Genomic DNA, 25214 nt, shown 5'->3' with positions numbered 1-25214 from the left:
ATTCCAACAACCTACTTTGCAGACTTGGAAAAGCTACTTATCAAATTTATTTGGAAACAGAAAATGGCTAAAAACACTCTAAAAAAGAAAAACGAAGTGGACGACTTATACTCTGTGACCTTGAAGCCTATTCTAAAGCTACAGTAGTCAAAACAGCATGGTACTGGCACAGAGACAGACATATTGATCAATGGAATTAAACTGAGGATTCGGAGATAGACCTCCAGATCTATGGCCAACTGATCTTTGATAAGGCCCTCAGTGGCTACTGAACTGGACACAGCAGTCTTTTCAACAAATGGGGATGGGAGAGTTGGATATCCATATCCAAAAGAATGAAAGACGACCCCTACCTCACACCCTACACAAAAATTAACTCAAAGTGGATCAAAGATCTCAACATAAAAGACAGTACCATAAAACTCCTAGAAGATAATGTAGGGAAACATCTTCAAGACCTTGTGTTAGACAGCTACTTCCTAGACTTTACACCCAAAGCACAAGCAACAAAAGAAAAAATAGACAAACAGGAACTCCTCAAGCTTAGAAGTTTCTGTACCTCAAAGGAATTTGTCAAAAAGGTGAAGAGGCAGCCAACTCAATGGGAAAAAAATTTTCAAAACCATGTATCTGACAAAAGACTGATATCTTGTATATATAAAGAAATCCTACGACTCAATGACAATAGTACAGACAGCCCAATTATAAAATGGGCAAAAGATATGAAAAGACAGTTCTCTGAAGAGGAAATATAAATGGCCAAGAAACACATGAAAAAATGTTCAGCTTCACTAGCTATTAGAGAGATGCAAATTAAGACCACAACAAGATACCATCTCACACTAATTAGAATGGCTGCCATAAAACAAACAGGAAACCACAAATGCTGGAGAGGATGTGGAGAAACTGGAACTCTTATTCATTGTTGGTGGGACTGTATAATGGTTCAGCCACTCTGGAAGTCAGTCTGGCAGTTCCTCAGAAAACTAGACATAGAGTTACCCTTCGATCCAGCAATTGCACTTCTCCCAAAGAACTGAAAGCAGTGACAGAAACAGATATTTGCATGCCAATGTTCATAGCAGCATTATTCACAACTGCCAGGAGATGGAAACAACCCAAATGTCCTTCAACAGATGAGTGGATAAATAAAATGTGGCATATACACACAATGGAATACTACACGGCTATAAGAAGGAACAATGTCTTGAAACATATGACAACATGGATGAAACTTGAAGACATAATGCTGAATGAAATAAGCCAGGCACAAAAAGGGAAATATTATATGCTACCACTAATGCGAACATTGAAAAATGTAAAATAAATGGTTTATAATGTAGAAAGGAGGGGAACTAGTGATAGAAAGCAATTAATGAAGGGGGAACGATAACCCAATAAGAACAAATAAGCTTCCGTTTCCGACCGCGGCCGCCGAGCCGTGCATGTGCGGCAATAACATGTCAGCCCCGCTGCCCGCCATCGTGCCCGCCGCCCGCAAGGCCACCGCGGCGGTTATTTTTCTTCACGGATTGGGAGACACAGGGCATGGATGGGCAGAAGCCTTTGCAGGTATCAGAAGTTCACATATCAAATACATCTGCCCGCATGCGCCAGTTATGCCTGTAACATTAAATATGAATATGACTATGCCTTCTTGGTTTGATATTATTGGGCTTTCACCTGGTTCACAGGAAGATGAACCTGGAATCAAGCAGGCGGCAGAAAATGTCAAATCTTTGATAGACCAAGAAGTGAAGAATGGAATTCCTTCTAACAGGATTATTTTGGGAGGATTTTCCCAGGGAGGAGCTTTATCTTTATATACTGCTCTTACCACGCAGCAGAAACTGGCAGGTGTCATTGCACTCAGTTGCTGGCTTCCACTTCGGGATTCATTTCCACAGGGTCCTATCACTGGCACTAATAAAGACATATCTATCCTCCAGTGTCATGGAGATTGTGACCCCTTAGTCCCCCTAATGTTTGGTTCCGTTACTACTGAAAAGCTAAAAACATTGGTAAATCCAGCCAATGTAGCCTTCAAAACCTATGGGGGCTTGATGCACAGTTCATGTCACCAGGAAATGATGGATATCAAGCAATTCATTGATAAAGTCCTACCGTCAGTTGATTGACATCACTAAGAGGCCTTGGGTAGAAGTACACCAGCATCACTGTAGTAGAGTAGAAACTTTTAAAATGTGCCCAATCCTGAAACCTCTTGTTTGCAGTGTTAGAATGTTTTGCAAATACGTACCAGTGACACAAACTAAATGTCTCCTCATGGGAAATGTATGTTCTTTTAAGTTTCTTTTCATGTATCTGTATATTGTGATCCCAGAGTAATACTAGTATTAAAATAGGTGAAGCAGCTGGCTTCTTTTTCCCAAATGTAATTCAGAAAAATAATAAAATACTGCAACCAGAATATTCATTACATCATTTGGAAGTTATTAGTATGCTTAGAGAAAATTTGTTCAGGTTTAAATGAGTAATTAAGATATAAATGATTTAAGTGCATCATGACTTAGACTATGGATTTATTCCCAAACTGCCTAGTCACCACACAGTGGCTGTATTTTTATGTATGTATTCATATATACATAATAATTGTAATACAAAATAAGGTGGTATTGATATACATCAAAATGATAGTACAAAATGAGATGGTATTATATAATTCCTAATAATAGGGATAATACTTTTAAGTGTTAATGAAAGAGTAATATTGCTCTCCTCAATTAATGCCCTTTTATTTGGGGGACCAGACTTTTTTTCTTATCATTTCCATTTAATACTCTTTCTCCTTTCTAGAAAAGGCATGTGTTCTGCCTTTATTATCCTTCATAGGAGACCAAGTATTGCTTCCCTGCCATAGACATCAGATGTTAATAAATGCTGTAATTTGACATTCTGAATCACAGACATATGGTATTTATGATGTATTTATACTTATAATGAAACCAGACATCACTTAAAACTTCTGTGCTACTTATTTCTTTAACTGTTTTTTAGTCCAAATTTAGACTTACTCAGTTATTAGAATCTTTAGTTCAGGGAACAGAATGATTCTGTGGTTTTAATTTTCTGTAATCAAATGGAAGAATGATTAGATCATACTTTACTATGTTCTGAAATTTTAAGACTTGATCTTAAAAATTGTAATTTCTAAGGTGATTTGATCTAAGATGATTCTCCTTGTAGTATAGAGTTTAATTTTACTTACTTTGTACATGTTTGAAACCAGCTACTGTGGAAAATTAGAATCCATCAGAAAATTTTGCTTTGGTTTTTATCTGCCAGTGAACATCTTTGAAATTTTGACTTTAATCAAATGATATTTTAGTTTTTGTGCAAACATAAAAATAGCAATCCTTTGATTTTATATAGTCAGTATTTTCAGATTACTGTAAAATTATTTGAAAACAAATTTCTGGGTAATAAAGGGTAGTCAGAACTTGATACATATGGTATAATTACCACACAGTTTAATATTTAATTGAAGTGTATGCTTGGTATTTTGAATTGCTAGTTTTGGGGTTTTATTCCAACTGATAAAACGATGGAATTGCATCAGTATAAATGGGTGCTAATTGATAAAGGAAATAATTTGGCAGTGTACAATATAGAATGTTAATAATTAAGCCATATGTTTATGTCTGGATTTAAAACTTTTAAACAATCATTTACAAACACATTGTCTTTTATTTTGAAGAATATAAAGTTATATTCAGTTATACAAATAAACATCTTATTTATGGTCAAGATACCTTATTCCATTGAAAAGTTTTGCTGTAGTGTGGGAAAATGTAAATCTTTTTCACGGTTTGTATCAATGTGAAATAAAATTTAATTCTGCCTTAAAAAAAAAAAAAAAAAAAAAAAAAAAAAAAGAACAAATAAGCTATCATGGGGAAATTTAACGTTCAGGGAATGCCCAGGAATGACTATGGTTTGTTAATTTCTGGTGGGTAGGGTAGGAACCAGTTCACAGAAATGTTGCTATATTGGGTTATTTTCTTGGGGTAGAGTAGAAACACGTTGGAAGTAAAGTAGTTATTTTAGGTTAGTTGTCTTTTCCTTCTGCCTTGTTATGGTTTCTCTGAAATGTTTTTTTTTTTTTTTTTAATTTTTTGATATAGTTAATAGTTAATTTTTTTAAAAAAGTTAATTTAAAAACAAAACAAAACAAAAACAATGAAAAAAAATGCAGAGCTCTCCCTGAGGAGCTGGTGGAGAATGCAGGGGTGTTGGGCTTCCCCACCTCGATGATTACTGATGTGCTCACAGACATAGGGGACTGATGGTCAGTTTGATGGGCTGAGCCCTCTACTATGGGACTTGCCCTTGGGAAGACTGTTGCTGCAAAGGAGAGGCTAGGCCTGCCTGTAATTATGCCTACGAGTCTTCTCCTGAATGCCTCTTTGTTGCTCAGATGTGACCCTCTCTGTCTAGCTAAGCCAACTAGGTAGGTGAAATCACTGCCCTCCCCCCATGTGAGATCTGACACCCAGGGGAGTAAATCTCCCTGGCAACGTGGAATATGACTCCCGGGGAGGAATCTAGACCCAGCATCGTGGAATGGAGAACATCTTCTTGACCAAAAGGGGGATGTGAAAGGAAATGAAATAAGCTTCGGGGGCAGAGAGATTCCAAAAGGAGCAGAGAGGTCACTCGGGTGGGCACTCTTATGCACAATATAGACAACCCTTTTTAGGTTCTAATGAATTGGAATAGCTAGCAGTAAATACCTGAAACTATCAAACTACAACCCAGAACCCTTGAATCTTGAAGATGATTGTGTAAAAAATGTAGCTTATGAGGGGTGACAATGTGATTGGGAAAGCCATACGGACCACATTCCCCTTTACCCAGTGTATGGATGGGTGAGTAGAAAAATGGGGGCAAAAAAAAAAAAAAAGGCACCCAGTATTCTTTTTTACTTTATTTGTTCGTTTTCACTTTAATTTTTATTCTCATTATTTTTGTGTGTGTGGTAATGAAAATGTTCAAAAATTAATTTTGGTGATAATGTACAACTATATAATGGTACTGTGAACAATCGATTGTACACTTCGTATGACTGCATGGTATGTGAATATATCAATAAAATTGAATTAAAAAAAAAACACAAACAAGAGAGAAGTGTATAAAGTTGAGAGGTAAAAAGTCATCCATCCCCTCTGTAAGAAGAAACCACTATTAGGTTTCTTGTGTTCCTTCCAGTATGTGCTGGCACTTTTTTTCTTTTAATTTAAGACAGAAATGACAATACCCTATACGCTCTGTTCTGAAATACATTTTTCATTTAATACATACCTTGATCACCTTTCCACATCAGTAGAAAGGAGGTTTGCAGCTTAGAGGTTAAAAGTGTAGCCTGCAGGCCCTGCCCAGATCAAGACAGCAGAGTGAGAGGCTTCAGGGCTGTGTCCACAGCCCCACAGACGCTTTTAACAACCAGCAAGAACTGGCAGGAACATCTTTCTCAAAGCTCCAGAAAACAGTTAAAACACTGCAATAACAGGGCAGGAGCTGATTGAAGAAAAAGGCCACTTAAAAGCAGTAGCACCTCGGGAGCCCTGGCTGGCCTCCTGCCTCACCCCTCACCGACACTGTGAAGCTGGCCCACGCTCCCAGTGCAGGGAACCCGTGCGCACATTTTGGGTGCATGGGTGTCTGGCCCAAGCTGTCTGGTGGTGGTCTGAGGGACTCACCATACCAGACTTGCCTTGTGTGGACAAAGCAGTTCACCAAGCTCTCCCATAAAATGCTGTGGGACAGAGTCAAGTGGCTGCCTGGGGCAGGGGATTGCCAGCTGTACAACATACAGTACAATGTCCAGGACCATGAGGAAACTGTTTCCTAGGGAAGAGGGGGCATTCTGAACTGTGTAAATGGGGGAATTCCCAGGTCCACACACATGGTCCTAAACAAGACACACATGCAGAAAGGACCAGGGAGTCCCCCAGGGTTTGGCCTGGGGCTATTCACTCAACTCACTGTATGGATAAGCCCCGAAGGACAGCACTCCTACACATTAATCTGCAAAGACTGGGAAAGAAAGGCGTTTTCTTTTTTCTTTTTTTTTTTTTTTTTTTGTTGGCTCCTGGCATCTCACATTCAAGGAATGCTCTGTAATAACACTAGCTGGATACCAGCTTAAGGAACAGAGGCTCCCGAGTCTAAAATCAAGTGATAACATATTAAAGTATCACACTGTCCAGGTTTCAACAAAAGGTTACAAATCATGCAAAGAAATAGGAAGTGATGGCCCAGGAAAAGGAGAAGATTAAAGCATTAAAAACCATCAATGAGGAGGACCAGACCCAGGACATACCAGACAAAGACTCTTTAAAAATGGTCCAAAATCTGCTCAAAGAGCTCAAGGATGACATGGACAAAGAACTGAAGGAAATCAAGAAAATGAAAGAATATCAGTACAGAGATGGAAGTTATAAAAAGGAACGAAACAGAGGCGAAGATCACAGTAAAAATTCCCTAAAGGGGTTCAACAGCAGATTGGAGCTGGCAGAAGAAAGATTCAGAGAACCTGAAAATAAAACAACTGAAATCATTCAGTCTGAGCAGATGGAAGAAAGAATGGAAAAAAAATGAACACAACCTGAGGAACCCATGGGACACCATCAAATGAACCAATATATTCACTGAGGGAATCCCAGAAGGAGAAGAGAAAAAGGGGCAGAGAGAATATTCAAAGAAATAATGGCTGAAAACTTCTCAACTTTAACAAAAGACATAAATAGATCCATCCAAGACACTCAGTGAAATGGACCCATACCGCAGCATATTCTAATCAAACCGTCAAATGCCAAAGATAGAGAGGATTCTCAAAGCCACATGACAGATGTCATACAAGGGAGCCTTAATAAAATTAAGTTCCAATTTCTCATGAGAAACCATGCAGGCAAGAAGGCAATGGGATGACACATTCCAGGTACTGAAAATAAAAAACTGCCAACCAAGAATTTTGTATCTGGCAAAACTGCTTCCAAAATGAGGGAGACATCAAGACATTCCCCTATAAACAAAAGCTGAGCAAGTTCGTTACCACTGGACCTGCACCACAAGAGATGCTAAAGGGAGTTCTGTAAGTTGAAAGGAAAGGACAATAGATTGAAGCGACATGAAGAAATAAATATATCTAATGAGAGTAATGACATTAGAGAGTACTCTAATGAGAGTAAATATAAATGCCAGTACTACCGCCTTTTTGGTTTGTATCTCTACTCTCTACTTCTTACAGGATCTAAAAGGCAATTACATAAAATGTAATAAATCAGCAGTTTTGGACTTAATGTATAAACATGTAATTTGTGGCAAGAACTACATAAAGGTAGGGGACGGAAGGGTATAGGAACACAGTTTGAGTATACTATTGAAGTTAAGTTGGTATCAAAGCAAACAAGATTGTTGTAGACTTAAGATGTTAAATTTAAGCCCCATGGTAACTACAAAGAAAACACTGGAGAATAGGCAAGCTCATAGAGATAGAATATAGGTTGTCAGGGGCCAAGGGTAGGCACAACGGGGAGTTAGTGTTTGTCTTCAGGAAGATGGGAAAGTTTTAGTAATGGAAGGTGGTGAGGGTACTGCAATATTATGAATATGATTAATTCCATTGAATGGTATGCTTGAGTGTGGCTGAGATGGGAAAGTTTAGGTTGTATATATATTTCCATGTTTCCACAATTTAAAAAAAAAGAAAAGAAGAGCAATTAAAGAGACAATGACAAATAAATGTAATCCATGATACTGGATGGGATCTAGCAAGGGAAGAAAAACACTCAAAGGGATATTGGAATTTATGAGTAAATTGGAAAATGGACTGTAATATTTATAACAATGTTAAATTTCTTAAACTTAATAACTGCACTTTAGGTGGTTACACACGTGAATATCCTTGTTCTTTGGAAATGTACACGGCAGCATTAAGTGTTCAAGGAAAGTGATGTATACAACCTACACTCAAGCATTCAGAAAACAGACTGATATATAGACAGAAAGATAGATAGACGGGTTCACAGAATGATAACGCAAATGTGGCAAAATGTTAAAACTGACGGATCTGTGTATCTGGGGGATGGGTAGGTGTATGTTGAGTTTTCTGTATGGGGTCTGTATTATTTTTACAAATATCACGTAAATTTGAAAGTATGTCAAAATAAAGAGTAAAAAAGAAAAAGAAAAAGAAAAAATCGTAACCTGTTCTAACCTCAAACTGTGTGGATGTGAATACTAGGTCTGCTCCTTACTAGCTGTGTGACCCTGAGCAAGTTATTTAACCTCTGTGCCTCCATTTTCTCATCTGAAAAACAGAGACAAAAATCATACCTGCCATATTGAGTTGTAAGAATTATTAGATAACACATGGTGCAGTGCCTGCCATATAATATGCATTCAATTAATGTCACCTATCATCATCATCAATAGATCTTCTTCCTTTTTACTGGCTGCATAATATTCCAATCAATTCCCTACTGAGAAACATATTACTAACAGTACTCCAACAAGTATACCTGTCTATATATTTTGCCTACCTGTGCAAGTAATACTAGGAAGGTAAATTCCTAGAAGTGTAAAGGTGATATGCATTTTAAATTTGATAGATTTTGCCCAACTGCCCTTTCAAAACGTCCATACCAATTTATATTCTCACCACACATGGTTCTACTGTGAAACAGTCTGGAATCACCAGGAGAAAAATCAAAGTCTGTTATTGATAGGCGGCTTTCCCGTCAATGATATTCTTCAAAGACTCTGCTGTTTTAATGTGGGCCATTCGAGAACAATTTTTTTTTTTTTTTTACTATCAACTCTGATATTTTAAGGCAAATGCAAAAACATAAGTTTTCAGAAAATCTTTATATTATTGGGTGATGTAGATTGACTTGTGTATCCCAGTTTGAACATATTCTTGGTCTTGGTACACATTTTTTTGGGTATAAACCCACTGTAAATAAGATTTCTTCAAGATGGTACTTCAGTTAAGGTGTGGCCCAACTACATCAGGTTGGGCTTTAATCCAGATTACTGAAGTCCTTTATAAGCAGGACGAATATCAGACAGAGAGAAGCCACAGGGAGCAGCCTGAAGCTGGAAGTCAGCAGAACCCAGCAGAGAAAGGAGAAGATGCCACCATGTGCATTGCCATGTGACAGAAAAGCCAAGGATCAAGGATTGCTGGCAGCCAAAGGAAGGCCATAGTCTTCTGGGAGAAAGCATTGCCTTGTTGACACCTTGAGGTTGGACTTCTAGCCTCAAAACTGCGAGCCAATAAATTCTCATTGTTTAAGCCAAACCACTGTATTTGTTTTAGCAGCTAGGAAATCAAATATGGGGGTATACTAAACGTTTTTGCGAGACATTTAGCCAATTACTGAGCAGCAAGGCTCTGTGGTAAAAATACAGAAGTGATTGTTCCCTCTTTCCTTCTAAGGATCATACAGTGTAGAGTGGCTAGTTGAAGGAAAAGACACATGCGTGTGTGTGTGTGCGTGTGTTTTTAAACAATGTGTGATGAGCACTAAAACAGTAACAAGAAGCACAGAAGAGGGAGTGAATAATCCTGCCTTAGGGTAGAGAGGGGGACAGTCAGCAAAAGCTAATTCACAAGCTAGCAGTAAATACCTGAAACTATCAAACTACAACCCAGAACCCTTGAACCTTGAAGATGACTGTATAAAAATTTAGCTGAGGGGTGACAATGTGATCGGGAAAGCCATATGGACACTCCTCTTTATCCAGCGTATGGATGGATGAGTAGAAAAATGGGGGCCAAAAAAAAAAAAAAAAAAGCACCCAAGTGTTCTTTTTTACTTCAATTGTTCTTTTTCACTTTAATTCTTATTATTTTTGTGTGTGTGGTAATGAAAATGTTCAAAAATTAATTTTGGTAATAAACGCACAACTATATAATGGTACTGTGAACTGAATGTACACTTTGTATGACTGAATGGTATGTGAATATATCTCAATAAAAATGAATTTCAAAAATGAATTAAAAAAAAAAAAGAAGTAGAGCTAGGGCCCATAGGAATGACTGGGAAAAATTTTGGCTAAGGTGGCCAGAAGCTTCTGCCCTCTCAATATCCAGATTACTCCACATCGCTAAAACCTCCAAGAAAGCTTTTGTGAACAATTGAATGTATGACTGCATGGTAAGTGAATCTATCTCAATAAAACTGAATTTTAAAAAAAAGCTAATTCACAGATGATATCTATACTAGACTGTAGAAGCTTGAAACATCGGGTTGTCAACTAAACCCATACGAGCCCCAGGATAAACAGATCATGCCTTATACCTCCGCTTTTCTTCTCGTTTGGGAAATTAAAGGTTCTCTTTTGCCCAGTTTCAGATACTGAATATAATGCACTGAGCAAAGAGCCACATGGCTACGAACACACAGCTACGAATATTTCTAAAATCACCAACCCTGGAACTCTTTCTTAAAAACATTTTCCCCTGATTTTAAAAAGTATTACATACTCATTATGGAATACTTGGAACATATAAAAAAGCATAGAGAATACAGTAAAAAATCTCCAAAATTCCATATGTACAGTTTATTTGCTTGCTTTGTTTTGTAAACATATAAAATGGGTATCATATTTTATTTGGTTTTGTGGCCTGCTCTTTATATTGGAAATTATGTGAACAATTTTTCTTAATAAATAACACCTAAAAACATGACTATACACTATTCCATCTTATGAATATACCATAATTTCATCATTCCCCATTAACAACCATTGAAGTTGTTTTTGTTTTTTTTTTTACTATTACAAAGTTTCAATCAAAAACTTTGCATCTGAATCATTATGTCAATTTCTTGGTACAGTAAAAGTCTCTTAGCTGACAGAATCAGTACCATGGTTGGTAGGTTAATCAAAAAAATTGCTCTAAGTGAGGAATCATTAAAATATATATATATACATTTCTTAAACACTTTTTAAAATTAAAACATATAAAAGCATATTAATTCACTAAGCTTGCGTTAGAAGGTTAAGGCCTTTTTTTGCGTGTGGCTCCTGATAAGTTCCATGTCATTTTTATAATATAAATCACACTCATGATTTATCATTTACAATTTACACTGTGGGTTTCTTTAAAGTAGAGCAAGAGCCACAAGACACTTGTTAAGCAATCAGCATGTAGAATCCTTCTGGTAAAAATGTATTCTGAATGGACTACTTCACCTACATTTTACCCACCCCTAATTCAAAAGCCATTTTACAAATGCTTTTAGCAATTCATCTTAAGTTTTTCCAAAACTTTCCCCTAGTTTTCAGAGAAATGTCCTCTTTCTTTTTACATTCATTTCAGTGTTTTACATAATATCTAATAAAATTAATAAAATTAATGACAAAATGTTTTGCAGTTTTACAGATTTCAACCTGTGAGAGTTTGAGAAAGGAGAAAACAGGCCTGACATCTAGAAACTGCTAAGGCATTTATAGCTAGGCCACAGTGAGGTTTGAAGCTGGCCTGTGCTCATGGCTAGGCCATGTTATTCTCCTGTTGGACAGAAACTCACAAAACATCAACATCAGACAAGCACTCTGAGACCATGAAAAAGTGAGACAAAACAAGAACTTCAAAATTTTGTCTCATTGCAGACAAAATAAGGTCACTATGCAACTGAGAATATATCAAACACCCCCCTCTCCTGGCTATAATGAGCGGCTGCTGCTTCTCTGGCAGTCAGCTTTAGTCTCACTCTTGTCCACCCTCCTCCTAGGTAAGAGATATTAAAACACAGAATCACCCCACATTTTGACAGCATCCAATCCAAAGCAAAGTACCACTTCCTTAAACTCTTCAATATCACCAAACAAGCTTAAACCCCATAATAAATCCTTTCTAACATTCTTATTGAGGCACTCCATGGTTCCCTGTGATGTGCACTCTCCTTGCTGCAATAAATAATAACCCAATTTGTTCAACAACAGATATGTTCCTGGTGGTCCTCAGCTGGAGGTCACTGACAAGGCCCACTCAACAGGTGGGACCACACTGCAGAGCAGACCAGGGGCACGGCTCAGTAAGTTTACAAACACAGTGGCAAGCCTGTTCATCTGGAATTGGTTAAGCAAACCTCTACCATATTCCCTGAGGTTAAATTCCTAGAAGTTGAATTATTGGGTCAAAGAGCATTAACATTTTTAAGATTCTTGATCTTTAGGATATCTGATCTACGGAATCTTAGGTATAATCCATCAAGAGTATATAAATGCAATTTATTCTTACAGCTGATTCGGACTTCAATTTTACTAGTTTGAAGAGAATTTATCAATTTCAGGAGTCTATTCTACTTGTAACGGTATCTAAAATACACATATATATTTATACAAATGTATAATGAAGCTATCCCTAAGTTTAAATGTTTTTTTTATACACAACCTAACTGTAGGAAATTGAAAAAGTTTGAAAGTATACAAATCCCAGTAAAAAGCAATGCACTATACTTTTTCCTTCCATCTGTAGAGTATATGTTATGTACTTTTTCTGATTTTTAAAAATCCTATATAGCACACTTTTAAAGTTTTTCTTTAAAAATATAAAAAGTGACAAACACTTAAATGTAAGGTTAAACACTAATAAGCTTCAGATAATTAAAAACACATCTGGGACACAAGAGAAAAAAAGGCAATATAGAATGTAAGCTTTATATCAATGTTGAATTTCTTGAACTTCTTAGCTGTGCTTAATGAGATTGCATAAAAGAATGTTCTTATCCATGGGAAAGGTATATATGTGAATTACATTGTTTGTTCAAAGATACATGCAGCTTGCTCTCATATGTTCAGAGAACAGAGCAATAGATGATGGATGATAGATAGAGAAGGAGGAAGGGAGGGAGGGAGAGAGGGAGGGTGGTGTGACAGGATGTTAAAGGTGGTGGATCGGGGTATCAAAGGAGGGGGGTCGGGGTATGATGGAGTTCTATGTATGGGGTTTGTACTGTTTTTGCAACTGTTCCTGTAAGTTTGAATTTATTTCAAAATAAAATTTATTAAATAAAAAAAAAAACCAACACATCTGATCCACTTCTGCTTTGCTTTCATTGAAGGGTTTCCAGCACTTAGTACCAACTTCTGATCTCCATTTTAACTATATGTATATTGTGCTACTATTTTGTATTTAAAAACAAAAGAAAATCACATGACACTGATAATAGTGACATCTTATTTTTTTGTACTATAGCAAATTATTTTTTTCCTGTACATTTTTTTCTCTTAAATGTCTAATTTGTTCTCATTTTTAAATGGGTTCTAAAAGGGCTCCAAAAATCATCCACTCCCTACACCAAAAGTATCTGATCATGAATTAAACAAATAAATTTATATTTTAGGATTCTTTTAAAGTATTCATGTCTTAATTTACATTCTTTTTTTTTTTTTTTTGGCCATTTTCCTATTTAATTACTAACAGAACCGATCACAGGATAATCTATCCCCATGCCCATGGCTTACAATTTTAAAAACAGCTAAGGAAAATGAGTATGGTGGCATGATCTGGCCTGGAACCACCTACGTGATCAACACTGCTGGGCTAAACTGTTAAATACTTGAAGGCACGGATCAGATCTTGCCTATTTTCTATTTCCCAAAGAATCATACCACCACAATATTGTACTCAATAAAACAATGCAGTCATGCTGTAAATATCTAACTCAAATGGAATTAAAAATTTGCTTAGCTTCCCCAATTCCAGTCTCAACTCCGGCCTAAATCTGCTTCTCCCTCATCTCCTCTTTGCTATGGAGAGTGAAAGCATTTTCCCCTATTGCAAAGTATCAGCTAAAGCCACAGTACTTTCTTCAAGTTTGCTGCCTTTCTGGCTCACATATTTGGGGAGTGTTAGAAAACCTACAATATTTTGGTTTAAAAGACGTTTTTCTAGTCCTGAAGCGCATGACAACATGGATGAAACTTGAGGACATTATGCTGAATGAAATAAGTCAGACACAAAAGGACAAATATTGTGATAATATGAATTAATTATAATATGTAAATTCACAGCCATAAAATCTAGAATATAGGTTATAAGGAGGTAGAATGAGGCTAGAACAAGGAATGGGGAGTGGTTGCTTAATAGCAGAATTTTAACTAGGTTGAACTTAAAACGTTTAGAAACGAATAGAGGTAATGGTAGCACGTTATTGTGAGTATAATTAATAGTGCTGAATTGTACGTGAATGTGGTTGAAAGGGGTAGTTTAGAGTCATGTATATCACCAGAAGGAAAGCTAGAGGTTAAATATGGGAATGTATAACACAGTGAACTTTGTGGTGGATGATGACTGTGATTAACACTACAAATACAAATAAATTCTTTCTTGAACCAGAACAAATGTATGGCACTTTTACAAAGAGTTAATAGAATGGTATATGGGAAAAAAATGAAAATTATGGAATATAGTTAACAGTAATATCTTAATCTTTCATTAACAATAACAAATGTACCGCACTAATTCTAGGAGTCAACAATAAGGGGGGATAAGGGGTATGGGATTTTTTGGATGTTCTTTTAAATTTTTATTCTTTATTTTTATTTTTGGAATAATGAAAACATTCTAAAATTGATTGGGTGATGAATGCACAACTATGTGATGATACTGTGAGACACTGATTGTATATTTTATATGAATTTGTGGTATGTGAATATATCACAATAAAATTGCATTTTAAAAAAAAGACTTCTTTCCAAATCCTGCATGCTCATAAACCACATGTAAAAGAATCAGATGTTAAGAATATATTTAAGCCCAACAACTTACTTTGCAGAAATAGAAAAACCAATGACCAAATTTATCTGGAAGGGCAAGGTGCCCCGAATAGCCAAAAACATCTTGACAAAGAGGAACAAACTGGGAGGTCTCACACTACCTATTACTTGACTTTGAAACATATTACAAAGTTACAGTGGTCAAAAAAGCATGGTGCTGGCATAAGGACAGCTATACCAACCAATGGAATCAAATTGAGTGTTCATAAATAGACCCTCGTATCTATGGATTTTTGATAAGGCAGTCAAGCCAAAGCAACTGGGACATAGCAGCCTCTTCAATAAATGGTGTCTGGAGAACTGGATATCCATTTCCAAAAGAAAAAAAGAAGACTCTTATCTCACACCTTATACGAAAATTAACTTGAAATGCATCAAAGACCTAAACATTAGCTTTAAGACCATAAGACTCTTAGAAGAAAATATAGGGAAATATCTTAAAGAACTTGTGATAGGAGGTAGTTTCCTAGACCTTACACCCAAAGTGCAAGCAACCAAATAACCAATAGATAAATGGTATCGCCTCAAAATTAAACACTTGTTAATATAGGCTGGAGTGAAATAGTGACACATCCCAGAGTAATTTGGGCAGATAATAAAAAATATATTTACAGCCTCCCCCTCCCCAGCCCTGAGGATCTGGGGGAAGGTACGGATGTGTTGGACATCCTCACCTGGACTGGTGCTGATGCTGTCACAAACATTGGGACTGGCGGTTTGATGTGCTGAGCCCTCGATCATGGGACTTGCCCTTATGAAGCTCGTTACTGCAAAGGAGAGTCTAAACTTGCATGTAATTGTGCCTAAGAGTCTCCCCCTGAGTACCTCTTTGTTGCTCATATGTGGCCCTCTCTCTCTTTAACTGAGCCATCTCGACAGGTGAACTTGCTGCCCTCCCCCCTACGTGGGACCCGACTCCCAGGGTTGTAAATCTCCCTATCAATGCAGAATATGACTCCCGGGGATGAATGTGGACCCGGCATCATGGGACTGAGAGTATCTTCTTGACCAAAAGGGGGATGCAAAATGAGACAAAATAGTTTCAGTGGCTGAGAGATTTCAAATGGAGTCGAGAGGTCACTCTGGTGGACATTCTTATGCACTATATAGATAACACCTCTTAGGTTTTAATGTATTGGAATAGCTAGAAGTAAATACCTGAAACTACCAAACTCCAACCCAGCAGTCTGGACTCCTGAAGACAATTATATAATAATGTAGATTACAAGGGGTGACAGTGTGATTGCGAAGACCTTGTGGATCACACCCCCTTTATCTAGTGTATGGATGAGTGGAGGAATGGGGATAAAAACTAAAGGACAAATGGGGTGGATGGGGGGATGATTTGGGTGTTCTTTTTTCACTTTTATTTTTTATTCTTGTTCTGGTTCTTTCTGATGTAAGGAAAATGTTCAGAGATAGATTGTGGTGATGAACGCATAACTATGTTATCATACTGTGGACAGTGGATTGTATACCATGGATGATTGTATGGTGTGTGAATGTATTTCAATAAAACTGAATTTAATAAAAAAAAAATTTAAACACTTGTATGTCAAAGGAATTCGTTAGAAAAGTAAAAAGGCAGCCTACACAATGGGAGACAATATTTGTAAACCACATATCAGATAAGGGTTTAAAATTCCAAATATCTAAAGGGATCCGACACCTCAACAACAGAAAGACAAACAACCCAATTAAAACATGGGCAAAAGACATGGACAGACACTTTTCTGAAGAGGAAATAAAAAATGGCTCAAAAACATATGAAAAAATGCCCAAGTTCACTGGATATTAGGGAAACGCAAATCAAAACCACAATGAGATATCATCTCACACCTATCAGAATGGCCATTTTCCAAAAAACAGAAAATTACAAGTGCTGGAGAGGATGTGGAGAAAGAGGCACACTTATTCACTGTTGGTGGGAATGTAGATTGGTGCAGCCACTCTGGAAGGCAGTGTAGTGGTTCCTCAGGAAGCTAAGTACAGATTTGCTATATGATCCAGCAATTCCATTACTAGGTATATACTCAGAGGAACTGAAAGCTAAGACATGAATGGACATTTGTAAACCAATATTTATAGCAGCATTATTCACAATTGCCAAGAGACGGAAACAGCCCAAATGTCCATTAATGGATGAGTGGATAAACAAACTGGCATAGACACATGATGGAATATTATGCAGCTGTACGACAGAAGAAAGTCATGGAACATTTAATAACATAGATGAACCTTGAGGACATTATCTTGAGCAAAGTTAGCCAGAAACAAAAAGACAAATACTGTATGGTCTCACTAATATGAACTAACATTAATAAGCAAACATTGAGAGTTAAAAGCTGATAACACAGGTTATCAGGAGATAGAGGGTAGAGATCGGGCATTCGATGTTGAACATTCTATACTCCTTCAGCAGGATTAATTGTATAGATCCAGAAATGGATAGCATAATAGTGTTTGATGGTAGTACAATATTGTAAGTATACTGAATAAATATGTCTGTGAGTAAAGCTGAAAGAGGAGGGCTAGGGGCATGTATGGCACCAGAAGTAAAGATAGATGATAAAGTCTGGGACTGTGTAACTCGTGAAAACTAGAGTGGTCAATGATTGTGACCAAATATAAAAATATAAAAATGTTTTTACATATGGGAGAACAAATAAATGTCAACCTTGCAAAGTGTGGAAAAAGGGATGGTATTGGAGAAAAAATATAATCAAAGCAAACTGAAGTCTCTGGTTGACAGTAACATTGTTAATATGCTTCCATTGAGTGTAACAAAGGTAATATACCAAAGCTCAATGTGTATGAGAGGGGGATATAATGGAGGGAAATGGAATTCTTGGTAGTGGTGGTGTTGTCCGACCTTATTACTATATTGTATTGTATGGCATTTTTTAAGTTATCTTTTTTATTATTTTTTAACAAAAAATTTTTTTTGTAGTAATGAGTATGTTCAAGTGCTGACTGTGGTGATGAATGCACAAATATATGATGATACTGTGGACAACTGATTGTATACTGTGGATGACTGTATGGTATTGTGAATATACGTCTATAAAAGTGTAGGAAAAAATATAAATAGGGATAAAAGTGCAGGAGAAAACATGGAGAGAGGGATGTAGCTATTTACTGTAGGTGGGGAGGCAGAATGGTGTAGCCTTTCTGGAGGACAGTGTGGTGGTTCCACAAGAAGCTAAGTATGTGGGTGCCATAAGGTCCTGCAACCTCATTATGGAGTATATAGTTGGAAGATCTGAGGGCAGGGACATGAATGAACATTTGCTCACTGGTGTTTATGGAGGCAGTATTCACGATGTGCAATGGGTGGAGGTGGCCTAAGGGTGCACTGACTGATGAACAGAATGGTGAACTGTGGTGTATGCATACAATGGAATATTGAGCAACTGCGAGAAGGAGTGAAGCTGTGAGACATGCAACTAGGTGAACAGATCCAGTGGACAGCATTTACAGTGAAGTATGCCAGAAATGAAAAGACACATTATAATGCCTCACCAATATGGACCAACTACAATGTGTAAACTCTTGAGAACTGAATTTTAGAGCACAGCTTATCAGGGGAACACTTTTTGTAATGGTCCCTAGATTGTAATCTCTTACAGCAGTCACATCTATTCCTGAATTGTAATGGCTATCTCCAAATCCTGAGATGCTGATCTTTGTGTATAACCTGGTCGGTCTCTGGAACTTTGGGTAACTGTGTGAGACCTGATACTCAGAGCTAGAGCTCGGGCAGCTATGAATGTCAGTATAATTGCATACAGCAACTGTTAAAAAAACTGAAAAAGAGTACAGACTTCAATTAGAGATATGAACGAAGCAGATCCAGTTAGGACTAAGGCAAATCAGGCCAAAGGGTAAAGGACGATTTTTGACTCTGTTTTAAAACTCCAACTTCTGATACAAGGGAGGAATATGGGATTCTTGGTAGTGGTGTTATTTTCTATCCTTACTATTGTATTGTATGACACGTTATTTTTCTTTTTATCATTTTTTATTATTGTTAAAAAGAAAAAAAAACAATTTTTCTTGTACTAATCAATATGTTCAAGTGCTGATTGTGGTGATAAATGTACAACTTTATGATGATACCATGAACAACTGATTGTGCACTGTGGATGAATGTATGGTATATGAATATAATGCTATAAAATTGTAGGAAAAAATATATATAGGAGTAAAAGTGCTGGAGAAAACATGGTGAGAGGGATGTACCTATCTACTGTTGATGAGCAGGTAGAATGGTGTAGCCTTTCTGAAGGTCATTGTGGTGGTTCCACAAAAAGTTAAGTATGTGGGGACCATAAGGTCCTGTAACCTCATTATGGGGTACGTCATTTAAAGATCTGAGAGCAGAGACATGAATGGAGATTTGCAAACTGGTGTTCATGGAGGCAGCAATCATGATTTGCAGTGGGTGGAGCTGACCTAAGGGTACATAGACTGAGGAACAGAATGGTGAACTGAGGCATATGCACACAATGGAATATTAAGCAACTACGAGAAGGAGTGAAGCTGTGAGACATACAACAAGGTGAATGGATCCTGTACACAGTATTTGAGCGAAGTACGCCAGAAATAAAGGCAGGCACTATAATGCCTCGCCAATATGGACTAACTACAATGTGTAAACTCAGAACTGAATCTTAGAACAAAGCCTAACGTGGACTTGATTATTGTAATGGTCCCTAGATTGTAAGCTCTTACAGCAGTCAACTTTATTCCTGAATTGTAATGCCTATCTCTAAACTTTGAGATGCTGATCCCTTAGTGTATGACCTGATTGGTCTCTGGAACAATGCATATCTCTGAGACACCTGAAACTCAGAGCTAGAGCTCGGCAGATATGAATGTCAGTATTAGTGCACACAGCAACTGTTTAAAAAAAAGCTGAAAAAGAGCCCAGACTTCAGTTAGTGATATGAATGAAGCAGATCCAGTTAAGACTAGGGCAAACCAGGCCAAAGGGTAAAGGTTGAAACTGACTGTGTTTTAAAACTTCAACTTTCATGTGAGACCAAGGGAAGACATGTCTATTTGGTGCAGGATCTATATTTTCTAAACAGTTTAACTCCTCAGACGGTTTGTTCAAATACCAAGATTGCATGGAGCTCTGAATAGGAAGTGAGATACGGTGGGTTGGTATAGGTTAGAGTGAAATAGTGACACATCCCAAAGTAATTTGGGCAGAGAATAAAAAATATATTTAGCTACTTTGTTTTTTGTATCCTGTTTGGTCTGTGTTTTCAACCTTCAAATCTAACCTAACTTGTAAAAGACTGCCTGAGTTTTAATCCTAGCTCTGCCACTTACTGTATATTTTGGGTAAAATTACTAACCTCTCTGGACCTTAGTTTCCTCATATGTCAACAATAACAACAACAACACAATCAAAAAAAAAAAAAGGTAACTCATGCCATAAAATAAAGAATTGATAAAGTGGATTTCATAAAAATAAAGACCTCTTGCTCCTTGAAAGACCAATTAAGAAAATGAAAAGATAAGCCAGAGTCTGGGAGAACAGACTTGCAAAACATATCTGACAAAATGCTTGTCACCAAGACAAACAACCGATTTTTTTAAAAAGCAGGCAAAAGATTTAAGCAGACTCTTCACAAAAGAAAACATACAAACGGTCATTAAGCACAAGAAGAGAGACTCTCAACATCACTGGTCATCAGAAAAATGCAAACTCAAACCATAATGAAATAACACTTCTTAACCACTTGAATGTTAGTGAGGATATGAAAAACTCACTCTCATGCATTGCCGGAGGGGAATGCAAAATGGTACAGCCACTTTGGAAAACAGTATGGCAGTATCTTATAAAGTTAAACATTATGTACTATATGACCAGCAAGTCCATTCCTAGGCATTTTATTTACCCAAGATTAATGAAAACAAATACCCTCAAAAGACTTGTATGTGAATGTTCATAGCAACATTATTCATAATGGCCCAAACTGGAAACAACCCAAATGTCCAACTTTTGAATGGATGAACAAATTGTGGGATTTCCATATAGTAGAACACTACTCAGCAGTTCAACATGCATTGATCTCAATATCGTTATGCTAAGTGAAAGAAGTCAGAACACCAGAAACAACATATGATTCCATTTACAAGAAATTCTAAAAAAAGGAAAAACTACAGTGACAGAAACCAGATTAGTGATTGGGGCCACAGGTCCAGGGAAGAGAGTGACTGCAAAAGGGCATAAGAAATCTTTTTAGGGTGAGGAAACATAATGGTAGTTATACAACTATATGCAAAAACCAAAATTCATCCAACTGTACACTTAAAATGGGTGAATTCTATTATATGTAAATAATACCTCAATAAAAAAATTCAAACAGGTGTAGACATAAATGTTAATATGAATGCCATCTAAATATTATTGATAAATTATACAAAGAATACAAGAAATGATAATTGTAGCTCTCTCATGGGATTAGTGTGAAGATTAAATGAGATAATCCATGTAAGGCCCTTAGCCTGTCATTGCAAACAATGAAAAAAAGTATTAGTTATTAATCTTTCAGCACATACTTTATCCCTTTTACCCCCCTATGCTAATGGATGACTAAATCAACAGGTATTTTTTACTAATGGGAATTTCTGTCTCATTATCATGAGACAAATAATACTGGGTTATATTAATGGTAAAGGCAGATCACTGATACTTGCTTCGTTACAGTTTAACCTCAGTAGTGAGAAGGAAGTATAGATATGTGAAGAACACAAAACAATCGGCTTATTTGTTTCTCTTACTTCTCTAACCTGGGGGAGGAATATAATACATTGGATTTTTATCGTAATAATTACCAGCCATGTAAGTCACATACCAAGAGCAATGAAACAACTTCACTGAAGCAGCTTTCTATCAGATATCACCAGACCTCTCTAGGGTGGGATGGGGGTGGGAAGGAGATACAGCTTTAGTGATCTTGGATTTACTTACAAGAACAGGGTAGAAATAATTCTTACATCCCAAAACCTATCTCCTTCCCCCATTTTAGTGATTATATATGCTGGGGGAGAAGAAAGAGGAAGATAACAGAACTATAACGAAAGTACATATGAAAATCCTAAAGTATATTTGAAATCATTCCAACTTCTTTTTAAATGGGGTATGGATACAATTCTAGGAATTCAGAACATGTAATAAAAATGTAGTTAAGAAAACCCAAAGAAGGAAATCATTGTCTGTTCATTCTAATTTCTGTAACATATTCCATAGTGGTAATAATCTGTTTTTCTATTTTGAGCTTTCCTGGTAAAGCAATGTTTCAAAAGATTTGTGTACATACATTGAAAATAGAGGGAGTTAGAACCAAAACACTATAAAACAGTTCTTGATATTCATTATAATATATATATACAGTATTAGGATTATAAGTAATCCTAATACTGTAACATCAGTAATAAACATGAGTGCTTACTATGTGTTAGACTAAGTGCTAAACAACGGTGTGCATTATCTTATATAATTCTCCACATAATAGATACTAATAGTCACATCCCTAATCAACAAAAATGAAAAAAAAAATTAACTGTCATAATTATCTGCTACCTGAAGAAAAAGAATCTGTATTTAATTTTGATTGCTATCTTATTCAAAAACAAGATTAATTTCACATGAGCCATTAACTCACTATGGATGCAAAGAGAACAGTGGCACAGCCAGCACCAGAGCCTGGAAAGAGCACAGCTGGATGGGAAGCAGAGGCCATTGCCACAGGCAAGTGACTATGGTACCAAGGAAGGCAGAAGGGCAGAGGCAGAGAGTCCAACTCCTTATTTCTCACTTGCCATTTCCATTCCCAGATCCATGTTTAGTTAGCCAATTCAACTTGGTGCCAAGTAAGAAAAAGAAAAGATTTAAAGTTAACTGTGAACCATGGTGGTAGATAGGGGGATTATCTCTTTATTCCCAGACTTAATCTGGGAATGAATTAGAACTGCTTATTATATCAGTGGCAGACAACAATAGAAAGACATTATAATTCAGCCACTAACTTAGAACAAGCCACATGATTCACAAAGCCCACTCTGATATATATGCTGTTATTCTTCTTACAAGATTAAAAAAACACTAAAGTAACTGAAGACATTTAAAAGCATTTAAAAAGAAATTAATAAAAAACATTTAAAGCTTGAAAACATTGGTTCTCAATCTTTTTTCTCCTCAGAACTCCTTCATACTTAAAAATTGAGGATCCCAAAGAACATTTGTTTATATGACATATCTATTAATATTTATCATGTTAGAAATAAAAAAATAGTTATTTACTAATTCATTTTAAATGACAATGACCCCATTATATGTGCATTTATTTTTATGAAAAAACAACTGTACCTTCCACCAAAAATATGCTAAGAGTAGCATTGTTTTACATTTTTACAAATCTTTTTCATGTCTGACTTAATAGAAAACTGGATTCTGGTATATACTTCTGAATTCAATCTGCTGCAATATAATATTTTGGTTGAAGCATATAAAAAAAAATCCAGCACCACAAAGATATATAGTTGGAAAAGGGAGGAATATTTTTAAAGTTTTTTCAGATAACTGTGAATATAATCATCTGATAATACATCAAACTTGACTGGTAGTTTCATAAAGGTTAGTTGTAATACGGAATTTGAAACTGTATCGATGAACTTTTCATACCATGTTATATTAAAATCCATTGGCCAATCTTGCACTGAGTGGATCTTTTACATATGCATGGTTTTGTAATATGTTGCATTGGTCAAGGGGAAAATATGGGTTCAGTGAGTTATACAGATCCTCCAAATGTTGACAAATTTCATTATACAATATTTAAAAGTCATGTTTATTAATATTACCACTAATCTCATCAGAAAAGTCTTTGAAGTTTTGGGAACCTGTCCAGCTCACAGTGGTACAATGGTGGATACAAATTTTTGAAAACTGCAATTTTCACTTGAAAGCTCAAGTTTTATCAATGGCAACAAACAACATCAGTTGTATTTCTTGAAGTAACAGGCTTCATTTTCATTCATTTTTAAGAAAATATCTGCCAAATACCGAAGTCTGAACAATCGTAGTTTATCTGTTACTTGTTCTTACAAGCAAAAATGATGTTGCATGAAAAATTCTGCTAGCTCAGTTCCCCCAACTAAAACAAGTATGGAAGTATGTTTCCTTGAGACAGCTACCATATCACAGTGGACAGATGCTTTAAGTGTGCTTTTCTTTTTCTGTCAAAAATATCAAAATGTACAAATCAAGGATTGTGATTTTTAAAAACTTAATTTTTACTAATTTTATTAAGGACAATTTTAAGCAACTTTTTTTTTTTGTAAATAGTAAATTAGTAGCAGTGAAGAATACCATAACTACTTGTATAGTCTGGGGCCACTGCCTTGATTTGTGCTAGCAGTATTAACCACTATAGCTTGTGTACCATAAGTGCAAATGTCAACATAGTAAAAAGACAAATCACATCTTCCTATTATTATAAAAATAATTTTGACATCATGAACCCCTAAAAGGATCTCAGAGACCACTAGGAGTATACAATCCATACTTTGAGAAATACTGCTTTCAAATATCTTTACTTCTGACAAGGACAGGATCCACTGCGCCTATATAATACAAATAGTAATAAATGTAAGCAAAACAGAACTCAAACAATACCTTCTTACCTTTGCCAAGACTAAAGACAAATGGTTCATTCCTATCATGACTGGAATCAAACTTCTTTCCATTTGACAATTTTCCTTTGTAATGAACATAAACTTTGTCTCCAATCATTGGTGTTTCCTCGTTATTCCCCACTCTCTTGACAATCTAAAAAAGACAAACATCAAGAAAAAGGAGGTGTGACTTTTTATGTCTCATCAGAGAATTAAAAAGTCAGACAGTCCATTCCACATCATTTAGGCAGATTTGCAAATAAACTATTATCTGTCCTTTCTAAAATCTTCCTTCTCAATTCTCTTAATAACCCTCACTGTCAGAAAATCATCCCTTGCTAATCTGAATCTTTTAGGCTATGTTTAGTTTTATTGCTAATCACACTATTCATTCCCTCACAAGAATTAATCAGTAAGACTTGTGCCGTTGGTTTAATGTCCCATACTTTGACACTAAAATCTCTCAAAACACAAACTTAAGAACTGGTCCATATATAAACTGAATTAGGTCAAAAAAAGATTGGTGGGCTTTTAAAGATATTAAAAAAGAAGTCTAAATCTAAAGCAAAGTTTCAAAGGTAAACTTTTATTTACTGTCCTCTTTTGCTAAAAACATTAGCTTTTAACTGGATTCCATTAGTTTAGTTTAATTTCAGAAAGTCTAATTTCCTGGTTTAACAGGTTAAACTTCCTATTATTTGAAGACT

The 25214-nt window shown here is 36.2% G+C and overlaps 2 protein-coding genes across 4 annotated transcripts in view; one reads left to right on the top strand and one right to left on the bottom strand.

Moving 5' to 3' along the window:
* Positions 1-25214, bottom strand: part of FKBP5 (FKBP prolyl isomerase 5) — a 129099-nt gene that overhangs the window by 58968 nt on the left and 44917 nt on the right. For all 3 annotated transcript variants that reach the window (XM_037842905.1, XM_037842903.1, XM_037842904.1), the window contains one exon: positions 24517-24661. In XM_037842905.1, coding sequence (XP_037698833.1) covers positions 24517-24661 — 145 coding nt within the window. The remainder of the gene's footprint in view (positions 1-24516; positions 24662-25214) is intronic.
* On the top strand, positions 1407-3770 carry LOC119539380 (acyl-protein thioesterase 1-like). Its single transcript, XM_037842906.1, has one exon. The coding sequence runs from the start codon at positions 1446-1448 to the stop codon at positions 2136-2138; it is 693 nt and encodes a 230-aa protein (XP_037698834.1). The 5' UTR covers positions 1407-1445; the 3' UTR covers positions 2139-3770.

Source organism: Choloepus didactylus, chromosome 7 (assembly GCF_015220235.1).
Source record: "Choloepus didactylus isolate mChoDid1 chromosome 7, mChoDid1.pri, whole genome shotgun sequence".
In the NCBI taxonomy this organism is placed as follows: Eukaryota; Metazoa; Chordata; class Mammalia; order Pilosa; family Megalonychidae; genus Choloepus; species Choloepus didactylus.
This window is presented reverse-complemented; position numbering and strand designations above follow the sequence as displayed.